General features: G+C 58.1%; 1 protein-coding gene across 1 annotated transcript; it reads left to right on the top strand.

Annotated features, from left to right (window-relative positions):
• The first annotated feature begins 1,256 nt into the window (after positions 1–1,256).
• On the top strand, positions 1,257–8,273 carry C1QL1 (complement C1q like 1). The gene is made up of 2 exons (XM_056126723.1): positions 1,257–2,141; positions 8,061–8,273. Exons 1-2 carry the CDS (start codon positions 1,545–1,547, stop codon positions 8,238–8,240), a joined length of 777 nt encoding a protein of 258 aa, XP_055982698.1. The 5' UTR covers positions 1,257–1,544; the 3' UTR covers positions 8,241–8,273.
• Positions 8,274–11,696: the final 3,423 nt, after the last annotated feature.

Here is an 11,696-nt window from a genome sequence, read left to right as displayed (position 1 = left end):
GTTTATAGCAGCCATCCAATGCTCCCATTCACATAAATCAGGCTAGTGTCTGTGAGCACTCTTATCTGGTACCTATGGGTGCCTTGTGGTGAGTCAGACTATTTCTTGCAGTGCTGGAGCCCACCAGACCACACAGAGTCGTCACAGGGCTCATCTGGCAGAGCCAGTGTGGGTGATCTAAGCCCTTGCTCTCTTGGGAAGGGAGTGGGTAATTCAGGCATGGCCACTGCAAGTACTCACTCGTCTGGCAGGAGCAGTGCTCAGCCTGGCACACTTCTCCTGGGAAGGGTCAGGAGCCTTCTGGCTGTAGTGAGTTTTCACAGGGCTCACTTCTAGGAAGGATTTTTAAGTGATTGCAATCCAAGATGGCAAAACCTTTATCATTGTTCCAGGGACCAATATTTATTTGTAAATCCCAGATTAAAGAAAGAATTTTAAACCATTCACTTATAGCTCATAACGAGTCTTAAATCAAAGCATTTTAAAAAATTGTCCAGGGCCATAGCGATAGTACAGCAGTGAGGGCACTTGCCTTACATGTGGCTGACCTGGGTTGGATCCCAGCACCATATACAGTCCCCTGAGCCTGCCAGGGGTGATCTCTAAGTATGTGTGCCCCCTACCAAATAAAATACCGTGTCAAAATAAAAAAAAATATTATTCCGGGCTCTCTGCTTAAGGGGCTATATGAGTTGCTGGAGTCGAACCAGGGTGGAAGACAATGTGGCGCTTGCAAGGCATGCGAGAACTCCTACACGAGTTCTCCTACACCCCTTTCCTGTTGGTCTTGCTCCCTGATACCTCCTCCCCCAAATCGCTAAGATCCCTGCAGACCCTCCCTGTAACCCTCACGTCCCGCTCTCTCTGCGAGTAATGGGTGCTTCGTTTTGTTCCTCCGGGTCTTTTCTCCGGAATTGACCCTCGAGGTCTCTCGTGCCCCACTCCCCCTCGATGTTCTCAGCACTCTTTATGAGTGAACATCTTTTCCCCATCTGCTCTTTGGCCCCTACCCTACTTCCCCGGTTCCTAAAGCTCTAGTCCCCTGCATTTCCAAGTCGACGCTCAGCCTTCTTCGCGTTCTAGCCAGGATCTCCCGTGGGCCCGCCCATCTTCCCCGCCTGGCAAGTGGGCGGGGATAGTCATGTCAGTGTCCAATGAGGCCTGGGCTCCGCTTATATCCCCGCCCCTCGAGGGCGCCTACTGGAGCAGTGCGGGAGGGGCGGAGCGAGGGGCGTGGCCGGGCGCAGGCGGCGGGAGGAGCCGGGCAGGAGGCGGCAGCCGCGGCGCGCAGTCCGGCCGCGCAGCGGGAGGGAGGCGCGAAGCAGGAGTCGGCGGCTGGGCTCCGCGGCGCCTCCAGCGCAGCTCCGCGCCCGGGTGCCGACCCCATGCCCGCAGCCCAGCCGGCCCACCCTTGAGCGCGGGCGCCCCGCCCGCGCCCCACGCCCGCCGGCACCATTGCCCCGACGGCGCGTCCCGGCGGCCCGGGGCTCCCCAGGCTCCGCGCCGGCCGAAAGACGCTGCTGGCGGCCGCCGCGGGCGTGGTGATGCTGCTGGTGCTGGTGGTGCTCATCCCGGTGCTGGTGAGCTCGGGGGGCCCGGACGGCCACTATGAGATGCTGGGCACCTGCCGCATGGTGTGCGACCCCTTCCCCGCGCGGGGCCCCGGCGCCGGCGCGCGGCCCGACGGGGGCGACGCCCTGAGCGAGCAGAGCGGCGCGCCCCCGCCCTCCACGCTGGTGCAGGGCCCCCAGGGGAAGCCGGGCCGCACGGGCAAGCCGGGCCCTCCGGGCCCCCCCGGGGATCCGGGTCCTCCGGGCCCTGTGGGACCACCCGGGGAGAAGGGTGAGCCGGGCAAGACCGGCCCTCCCGGGCTGCCCGGCGCGGGTGGCAGCGGCGCCATCAGCACGGCCACCTACACCACGGTGCCGCGCGTGGCCTTCTACGCCGGCCTCAAGAACCCTCACGAGGGTTACGAGGTGCTCAAGTTCGACGACGTGGTCACCAACCTCGGCAACAACTACGACGCGACCAGCGGCAAGTTTACGTGCAACATTCCCGGCACCTACTTTTTCACCTACCATGTCCTCATGCGCGGCGGCGACGGCACCAGTATGTGGGCGGATCTCTGCAAGAACGGCCAGGTGGGCCCGGCGGGGCGGGGGCTGGCCTGGGAGTGGGGCCGCGGGGAGCGCAGGTGGGGACCCGAGCGTCCCGGGCACCTCCGTGTCAGGGAGATGCGGGAGAGAAACCAGCGCAGGGCTTAGCGGGCGCGCGGGCTGGCCCTTGGGAAGTGGCATCTAAGAGCTGGGGTTCTGGTTCAGAATAGCGGGCCAGGAGGGCTGGGCACAGCGGGCCCTGCGGAAAGGCGGACTCGGTGCCCGCGGGTGCCTGCCCGGGAGCTCGGCTTTGCGCTCGAGCTGTAGGTGTTTGGGGCACAAAAGACAGAGGAGCCCCTGCAGCGCCGCCAAGCCAGGGCTGCAATGCATCCCCCCCCTCCCCTCCGGATGGACCTGTTACTCCGCAGACCCGGTGACTTGGTGGCCCCTTCCCACTTTATCGGAGCTCCCAGCGCCTCGAGGGGGAGGGGGAATCTCTTGAGGCAAAGAGATGGAAACTCCTCCTTTTGGTAGGTCTCCCGCTGCAACTCCAGAAGAGGAGTAAGGAGACACCTCTTCATTCCGGCCACATCCCAGAGACTGGAGCTGCAGGCACCTTCCAAGGGGTGGGGAGTCACTGGCCTCAGATCTGGGGCCATACCATCTTCACACCCTGGGGGCCCGCCCAGGAATAACCTGGACCTAATCCTGCCCCAGCGAGATTATTTTGATATCCTCCAGAGCCCCCCCCCCCCCCAGATCCCAGAGTCCTGCCTCCCCACCCCCAGGCATTCTGGAACAAGAGGAACCTTCTAAAGTCGGGACTGAGGCTAAACCAGTGGAAACTGGGCTGGAAAGGCACCTCCACAGGCTAAGGAAATCCCTGTGGAACCCCTTCCACCATGGCAGGACCCCAGAGTAGCCTAGCTTTGGGGAGCAGAAGGGACAGGTTTGGGGAGTCAGCCAAAGCCAGCCAGGTGCTCTGGAGCGGGTCCCTTTTTTCCCTGCTTCTCTCTCTGGCTTCTTCCTCTCCCCTGCCTCATTCTGTCTGTCTGTCTCTCTCGCTCTCCCCCAACTCTGCCTGTCCTGTCTGGTTCCCTCTGGGGTTCCGGCCTCTGGCTGTGTCTTCTCTGTTCCTGGAGTGTCTGTCTCTCTCACTTGTGTCTCTCCTCTTTGTCCTTGGTTCCTGCCCAGCTAGAGGCACCAGGATCCAGCGAGGCTCCTTCTGCAGCAGCCCCATGATCCCCCTTATTAATCACCAATAAGGGAGGCAGCGGTGTCACCTTCATCGATGGAATTTCCTCCTTTTCCAAAGAAAGTTGAAACAGGCCCCAGCTGAGGTTTTGGCTTCCCTGGACAGGGAGGTGGTCACTAGGTCACTAGTGGGCCCTGCACCCTTACCAGTCCAGGTGGTTACAACAGACCCCCAGAGAAGAGGAATCAGAGATAGTGTATGCTTGGGACAGACACTTGCTTCAGTCACAGGGGGTGTAAGGGGCTGCAGAGCCCCTTCTTTCCCCTGCACTGAGGGGCACAGAACAGAGAACTTGATGGGGGGGCGGGGTACTCACTGGAGGTGGGCTAACAGGCTAGCAGAGAAAAAGAGGTGGCTTAAACAAGGGATTTCAAAGATGCAGCATTTGTTGGGGGGCCTGGGGGGACATTCAGTGGTGCCCAGAGCTTCCTCCTGACTCTACACTCAGAAATTACTCCTGAAGGTGCTCTGGGGACCATCTGGGATTTGGGGATTCAACCCGGGTCAGCTGCGTGCAAGGCAAGCGCCTTACCTGCTGTCCTATGTTTCCGGTCTAGATGCAGCATTTTAACAGGAACTCAGACCATCCCTCCCTCTTAAGAAAACAGAGAAAGATTTAAAAAAAAGAAAGAAAAAAAGAAAGAAAAATATTAGGGCCTGGTCCCCCCAGTCCCTACCACCTTTGTGTGACTTCTTCCAGATTATCCAGGAGACTTGGCCGGGGACACAAAAGGCAATGCCCAGGGGTCACTCTGGACAATGTTCAGAAAAGCATATGCAACGCTGGGGATTTAATGGGGCCGGCTGTGTGCAAGGCCTCACCCTACCCACTGAGTGTCTCTCTGGCCTCAGGAGGCTGAGTCTCTCCTAGTCTTGAGTCCCTACCAGGAGCCACATTTGCAACTTGTTCTCAGGTTCTTCTGTGGACCTTCTGGATCTCCATGGTCTCTGTGAGGTTAACTACAATTGGGTAGCAGTGACCACACAATAATGCATCCCAGCAGGGTTAAGGGAGCACTGGGCACCAAAGTGACAACACCTGTCCCCGTGTGTTCTGGAGAGAGTGATTCAGCAGAACCTGACCTGGTTCTCTGGGGTGAGCACTGACTGATGAGCATGGGAGAAGGACGGTGTAGGGAAAGACCAGCCCGAGGCCATGGAGACCACAATAGGCAGGGGTGTGGGAAGGAGAGGTTCTGGCTCCTCCAGGTCTCCAAGTCCAGGGGGCCACCTGGGCTAGCGTTCTGCCCTCCTGGCTTTGTGCCCAGAGATGGGATTCCGGAATTTCTTCAGGAAGGCAGAGGTGAATCCACGTCCTGGCCTTCCCTGGGCAAGACTGGCTGAGCCAAGGGGCTAGAGTGATCGTACGGCAGGTAGGGCACTTGTTTTGCACATAGCTGACCTATATTGATTCCTGGCACCCCAGTATGGTCCCCCGAGCATCTCCAGGCGTGATCCCTGAGCACAGAGCCAGGAGCAAGCCCTGAGCAACACTAGATGTGGCCTAAAAAGAAAAAAAAAAAACGATTGGAGGGGCCATCAGTTTCCTGCCTGGCCGCTCCTTGGGGTTGCTTTGACTCCTCACAGGACAGAGTGTGAGGGGGGTGTCAGGGAGGGCGGCATCCTGGGTACCTGCAGCTGGCTCTGGGGTTGGCAGATCAGGTATCCGGGAGGTCGAGATTGATGAGCGGGGACTGGGGACTGTGTGGGGACAGGCCACTATGGCCTAGATACCCCTGGTCTAGCACACAGGGTGGTGGCAATGCGGCAAGTGCCAGAGGGCAAGGCTGGGGCAGCAGGGCTGGGTGCTGTGAGAGCAGGTGGAGGTGGCGCTTCTGTCCTGGGCAAAGGAGGGTCCTCCCCCCGCTGTCTCCTGTGGCCTCCACTGCTTGCACAGTGCAGTGCCTGACACTGTGGGGAGACCCTGGACAGGCCTGAGAGCACAGGTGGCCCTGCGGGCCAGTCAGCAGCAGCTACACCTGCTCGCGTCAGGGCTAGGTGGCACCTTTCCTGGGCACCTCCTCTTCCAACCCCCAAGCAGGCCATTGCCTCAGTTTCCCTGCCTGGTAGCCTTGAGGAGGTAGTTCTACAGCATCCCATCACATCACAGGCTTCCTCTCTAGCTTCCATGGCAACCTCAAAATCCCCTCAACTTCCCCTGGGCCCCAGGAGAGGCTGAATCCCTCAAACGTTTTCCTGTCGTGGGTAGATAATCAGGACCCCTGAGTTTTGCTCCTGGATCCCCCACCGTCGAAGAAGAGAGGGGCATAAATTCTCCCTGCCTCCCCGGATAATTAGGATAATCACAGGAACAACGGTCGTGATGAATAAATAATAAACATAAGCATAACGCTTCTGATGGCTGTCATATCACCGGGAGATCTCTGCTGACAGATGACTGTGTTCTAATGGATTTGGCTATTAAGAAGCACAGTTTTAATGAGTTAAGGCTAAATTAATCTGGGTAATAAAAATAATTGTTATTAGTAGTAATTTATTAGCAAAGATAATGAAATGCATGTGTAATAATAAATACCACCAGGATTAAGGCCCAGGGAACAATACTGAAGTTGGCTGTTTGCTTCCAATCCTCTCCTCGGAGCTCAGAGTCCCATCAAAATTAATTTTTTTTTTCTTCACCATCAAAAGACTTGTACAGAGGTGGCAGTCATGAGGCAAGAGATTTTCACCCCTTTTTTCCTTCTTGGGTGTCACTCCCAGCAGTGCTCAGATTGGGGTGCTGGCAGGGGGTACCTAGTGTCTGGGACCAATTCCTGAGCGAGACCTCTGTTCTAGCACCGAGCCAGTCATCCTCACCCTCTTTCTTTTCTTTTTTCTCTTGGGCTCCACGGCTACTTCCAGCCCAGTGCTCCACTCCTGGAGCTGCACAGGAGATCGTGTGGGTCTGGGAGTTGACCCTGAAGCTCCCACATACACAGCTTGTATCATCCCTTGGAGCCATATCCCTGGCCCGCACCCTTGTTCTAACAGCTCTCTTGCAGGCGGCATCGTCCCCTTATTTGATTCTCTGGTCCCCACCTTTATTTATTTTATTGTTTTTTATTTTTTATATTTTTGGGTCACACCCGGAGATGCTCAGGGGTTACTCCTGACTCTGCACTCAGGAATTACTCCTGGCAGTGCTCAGGGGACTATATTAAATGCTGGGGATGCTGGGTGGGGATTGAACCCGGGTTGGCTGTGTGCAAGGCAAATGCTCTACCCAGTGTACTATTGTTCCAGCTCCTGGTCCCCACCTTTAACTGAACTCTTTTTCCAAAATAAATGCACCTTAGGGTCCTTTCCGGGGAAAGGGGAAAAGGAGGGTGACTGAGGGGGGTGGAGGGTAAGAGGCAGGGAGGTAGTGGGTTTTCTGGGCCCACTGCATGCAGATACACAAACACGCAGCCTCCACCCCCAACCCTGTGCTGAGTCTTGGGTGCTGAGTCAGCAGCTTGGGCTCCACCCAGCTGCAATGGTGCCTTGAGGGAGAACAGGCCCCTCCCCTACTCTGGTCTGGTGCACACAGACTGACTTCATGCAAGGGTCGGAGGCCGCGGGACCCAGAGAACTCCTCTCCGTACCACCTCCCCCACCCCCCAACACACGCCAGAACTGGGAGAAGTTTCCTTCCTTCCCATTCCACACCCAGGAAATCCCGGAGAGACGCCAGGTGTGGGGCCCGGCCTGCCTCAGCTGTTCAGGCGTGATGCCCAGAGGGGATGTGTTCACACCCACCCCCCAACGTCTCAGAGTATAGCCAGAGCCCCTCAGTGTGACTGCGGCTGGCTGGCTGCGCAGGCAACTGCTGGTGCTCTGTGCCTGCCAAACAAGCTCCGCAGCCACGTGGCAGAACCCCACGAGGGTCAGAGTCAGGGTCACAGAAGGACCCCAGCCTGGCACCCCTTCCTTAACCCACCCTGCATGGAGTCCCCAGGCGCTTCAAGAACTCGGAGGCGGAGTGTGATGGGGAGACAGGTGCAGAAGCCCCCTGGGCCTTGGGAGGGGCAGCACTGACCCCCAGCTCACTCCAGGGAGACTCCAGAGTGACCGGAAGTATGGACTCTGGTGCCCTGGCACAGTGGGAAGGGCACCAGCCTTGCATGTGGCTGAGGTGGATTTGATCCCTGGCACCCATGTGGTCCCTTGGGCCCTACCAGGGGTGTACCCCGAGCGCAGAGTCAGGAGCAAGCCCAGAACACTGCGGGGTGTGGCCCAAGTGGGGAGATAGAGAGTGACAAGGAGTTGAAAGAGGGCGCTGGAAAAAGGGCACTGGCTTAGGGCTGCCAGGCACCGTCCAACCTTGTGATCTAGGGGCCACGGCAGACCCCTGTGTCCCTTGTGACCTAAGAACTGGCTGAAAGGACAGGCCGGTCTCTGAGCACCAGCCTCTGAGCTCCAGTCTGCAGTGCCTCGGAGACACAGTGGGGTCCTTGAGGCGGCAAGCAAGAGTATTTACCTTCACCCCCAACTCAGCCCAGATGACATTGGCCCTAGAAACCTCTTTAGCCGCCTCGCCAGGTGGCAGCCAGAGAGGGAGGGGAGGAAAAGGAGGAGAGAAGTGAGAAGCAGGCTGAACCCTCCCACCCCCCTCCTCGGGGCCAGGGGCCTTGGGGGGTGCTCTAGATCCTGACCGCCTGACTTCTGATGCCCTCCTCCCCCGGTGTCTCCCGAATCCCATCTCCTCCTCCCCTCCCGCACACCCCCAGGTGCGGGCCAGCGCCATAGCCCAGGACGCAGACCAGAACTACGACTACGCCAGCAACAGCGTCATCCTGCACCTGGACGCGGGGGACGAGGTCTTCATCAAGCTGGACGGGGGCAAAGCACACGGTGGCAACAGCAACAAGTACAGCACCTTCTCTGGCTTCATCATCTACTCCGACTGAGCTCCGGGCCGCGGCTGCCCTCCCCGCCCGTGCCAGGGGCCCGACGCTACTGCTAGAGGGGCGAGGGGAACCAGGGAGGCAGTGCCCACCTCCTTGCCTGCCCCTGCCTAGGGACGGGACTCGATGGCGCCCTCCTGCTCCAGGGTGAGGCCGGCTAGGGCAGGGGCGGGAAGACTCCCCAGCGTTCCCTACGGTCCCAGTCCCCGGCTACCCCGTCTGACCAAAGCTACAATAAAAACACTTCACCCTGCTGGCTTCAGGCGCTGCCCTGGGGAGGCAGAGGCACCCGGCTCCCTGCCAGACCCAGAGGGGCTTGAGGGAGACCAGCGGGTAGTCAGGGGCGCTCCGGAAGGAGGTACCTGGGCAGCGGCGTGGGCAGCATCCGCGGCCCTGGTGGACACATCCCTTTTTTTTTCCCCGTGGGTGTGACCCCAGCTTTCCAAAGGCATGGCAAGGTTTAAGTTGGGAGGCCCCCTTCTTGTCCCAGGGTCCTCCCACCCCACCCCCCTGTGTGATGCCAAGCAACACCTTCCTTTCCCACTGCCACACAAGGTACACGCTTCACGTACCATGGACCTCAGCCACACGTGTCACCCCGGGCCTCAGCGTGGTGGGCTCTGCAGTGCAGGTGATGAGACCAGGGGCTGAGGGTTCAGACGGATTAGCATGTGCTCAATAAACCCCGCTGTTCTCTGTCCTGCATCTCTTCCAAGCGTGAAAAACTGCTTCCCCTGCTGTGGTCCAGCGCCCTGGTAGCAGGTTTATTCCTCCAGGAAGGTGTTTGTTTAAGAGGACACAGTCCTGAAGTTCTTGTCCCTCAGTCCCAGAACTCCTTGCTTCTTTGTGAGGAGACACGCAGTTCCCCCCCCCCCCCCCCCGTTGTCCTGTGATGGGGCCGTGAGGCCACACTGACAGGACTTGGCGAGATGGCAGCATTTAGAGTGCCCACTCTGGGTCAGGCACCAAACAAGAGCTTCACAGACGCCCGCCCACGGATAGGTGGGGTGGAACAGATGGGCAGGAAGTTTCCCAAAGGCCATCAAAGTAGACACCATTATATGCATTTTTCCTTCTTTTCTTCTTTTTTGTTTTTGTTTTTGGGCCACACCTGGTGGTGCTCAGGGCTTACTGCTGGCTCTGTGCTCAGGTGTCACCCCTGGCGACGTGGATCAAACCTGAGTCCTCCACAGGCAAGGCAAGTGCCCCACCCACTGTGCTATCTCTCTGGCCCTGTTATATCCATTTTCAAGGAGGTTCCTAAGGCTCAGTTTGAAAGAACTTGCCAAGGCTTAGAGCACGGAAGAGACAGATGCCAGAACCTGAGCCACAGACCATGCTCTTAGTCACTACACCATAATTCTCACAAATTTCAGAGTTTCTGAGCTGGAGCTATGATACAGCAGGTAAGGTGCTTGCCTTGCATGCAGCTGACTCAACTTCAATCCTGGCACCCCCTAAGGTCCCCCAAGTCTTCCAGGAGTGATCCCTGAGTGCAGAGCCTGGAGTAAGCACTGGCACTGCTGAGTGTGGCCCCCCAAAAACAAAAAATTGGGGGGTTTCTAGTGCAGCAGTGAGGAGGGATGGCATAGAGGCAGCCCCCAGCTCCAGGCCCAAGGTCTACACTTCCAGCTCCCTCCTGCAGAAGCCCCTGGCATTTCCAGATATCTGCCCTCGCAGCGGACTTGGGGTGCACTTCTTAGAGAAGCCTGAGGCTCTCCATTGAGAACTATCCCAGCTGGTCTGCCTCCCCTGGGGCCAGCTCAGCTGGAGGGACCGGAAGGGGGGTGGCCTCCCTCCAAGTCAGGCCCCATGTATGGACCCTTGTCGGGGACTGGCCGTTTTCAATGACGTTCTTTGTCCTCCCTGCTCTCCCCTACGTCCCCCTACTGCCAGCTGTGATCATTTAATAAAATTAGCTTAATGCTTGCTCCTTCCCTGTGGGGTCTGGAGATTGAAATCTGCAGGTCCTCACAAACCCAATAAAACTCCTGGCAGGTCTGACTGGAACGAGAGTTTCCTTGGGACGAGCTATTAGATTAGCTGCTCCTCCCTCCCCCTCCGCCCCGGCCACCCACGGCCCCCCGTGACTCTTGTAGTGGCCACACAACTGCTTCAGCATTATCCAGCCACCCTTCCTGGGGGCTCCCCACTGTCCCGAGGGCGACGGGGAACTGGTCCATCCTCTGTTTCTCCTGAAGTTTGTTCTCTAGCCCATGGGGAGCGCCGACATCATCCAGCTGCTTTGGCTTTCCAGAGACCGGGGGCGGGGGTCCCCCCCGCCGTTCTGGGAGACGGGCCTAAACATGCCATCTTGCCAATGAAGAAATCAGGTTCTGGAGGAAAACGTGCAACTTGCCAGGGTGGCATCACCAGGACCAGCTGAGGCTGAGCACTTTCTCTTCCTCTCTGGAGGGTTAGTCTGTCCCTCTGGTAGAGCTGCTTGTCCTGAGGCTGCAGGGGGACCTGTTGAGAAATGACTCCCTCCGGAGACACCCAAGGGTGAAGTCTTCCTTCTGGCCTCAGACTGGGCAAGAAACATGTCTCCATCATCTGCACAGGAGCTTCTATTTTTGTTCTGTTTGGGGGCCATATATGACTGTGATCAGGGCTTACTCCTGGTTCTGTGCTCAGGGTCCATATATGGTGCTGGGGATTGAACCCAGGTTGGCTGCATGCGAGGCAAGTGCCCTACCCACTGTACTATCACTCTATCCCTGGAGAGCTTCTTCAAGACCAGACCTGTGGCCTCCACCAGACTGTGGCCCCAGGGATGGGGTGTGAAAAGGACCTGGGCTTTCCTGGGCTCTGGGGATAGGACTCTCCTCCCAGTGCTTCTGAGAGAGATGCCACTTTCTCATAAAGCCAGGCTTTCTGGTCTGCAGAGACCATTCAGGGGTAAAGGTACTTTCCTTACATGCCACCAACTCCACTTTGATCCCCCAAGCACAAGGACTACCACAGAGCCAGGAGTAACCCCTGCACACGGCTCAGCATGATCCCAAAACCCAACCAACAGGCCCAGAGAGATGGTGCAGTAGTTAAATCAATTTGTCTTGCATGCCGTCAACCCTGATTCTATCCCTCGCACCACCTCTGGCTACCCGAGCACTGCCAGGAGTGATCCCTGAGCACTTCTAGGTATGCCACCCCCACCACCCAACCCCTCCATCCAAAAAAACCAATAAATAAGACAAAGCATTCTGAGCCCAGGCCCGGGGACTGGGGTTTTCCGAAGGAAAGTTACCCCACATCCGATGGGGGCGCCCAGAGATAATGGCCTGTGTGTCCCTCCCCCTTGGAGCTTTTCTGGCTCAGGGACATATTTCCAGGGGGCAGGGCAGGCCGGCAGGTGGCTGGGCGGGCAGAACAGCCATTCCACTGCACAGGAAGGAGGCTCTGCCCGACCTCCCCTTCTACAGAGATGTGTGATTAATTAACGAACCCTATCCCTGCTGC

This window comes from Sorex fumeus, unplaced genomic scaffold (genome assembly GCF_029834395.1).
Source record: "Sorex fumeus unplaced genomic scaffold, SorFum_2.1 ptg000063l, whole genome shotgun sequence".
Lineage (NCBI taxonomy): Eukaryota > Metazoa > Chordata > Mammalia > Eulipotyphla > Soricidae > Sorex > Sorex fumeus.
This window is presented reverse-complemented; position numbering and strand designations above follow the sequence as displayed.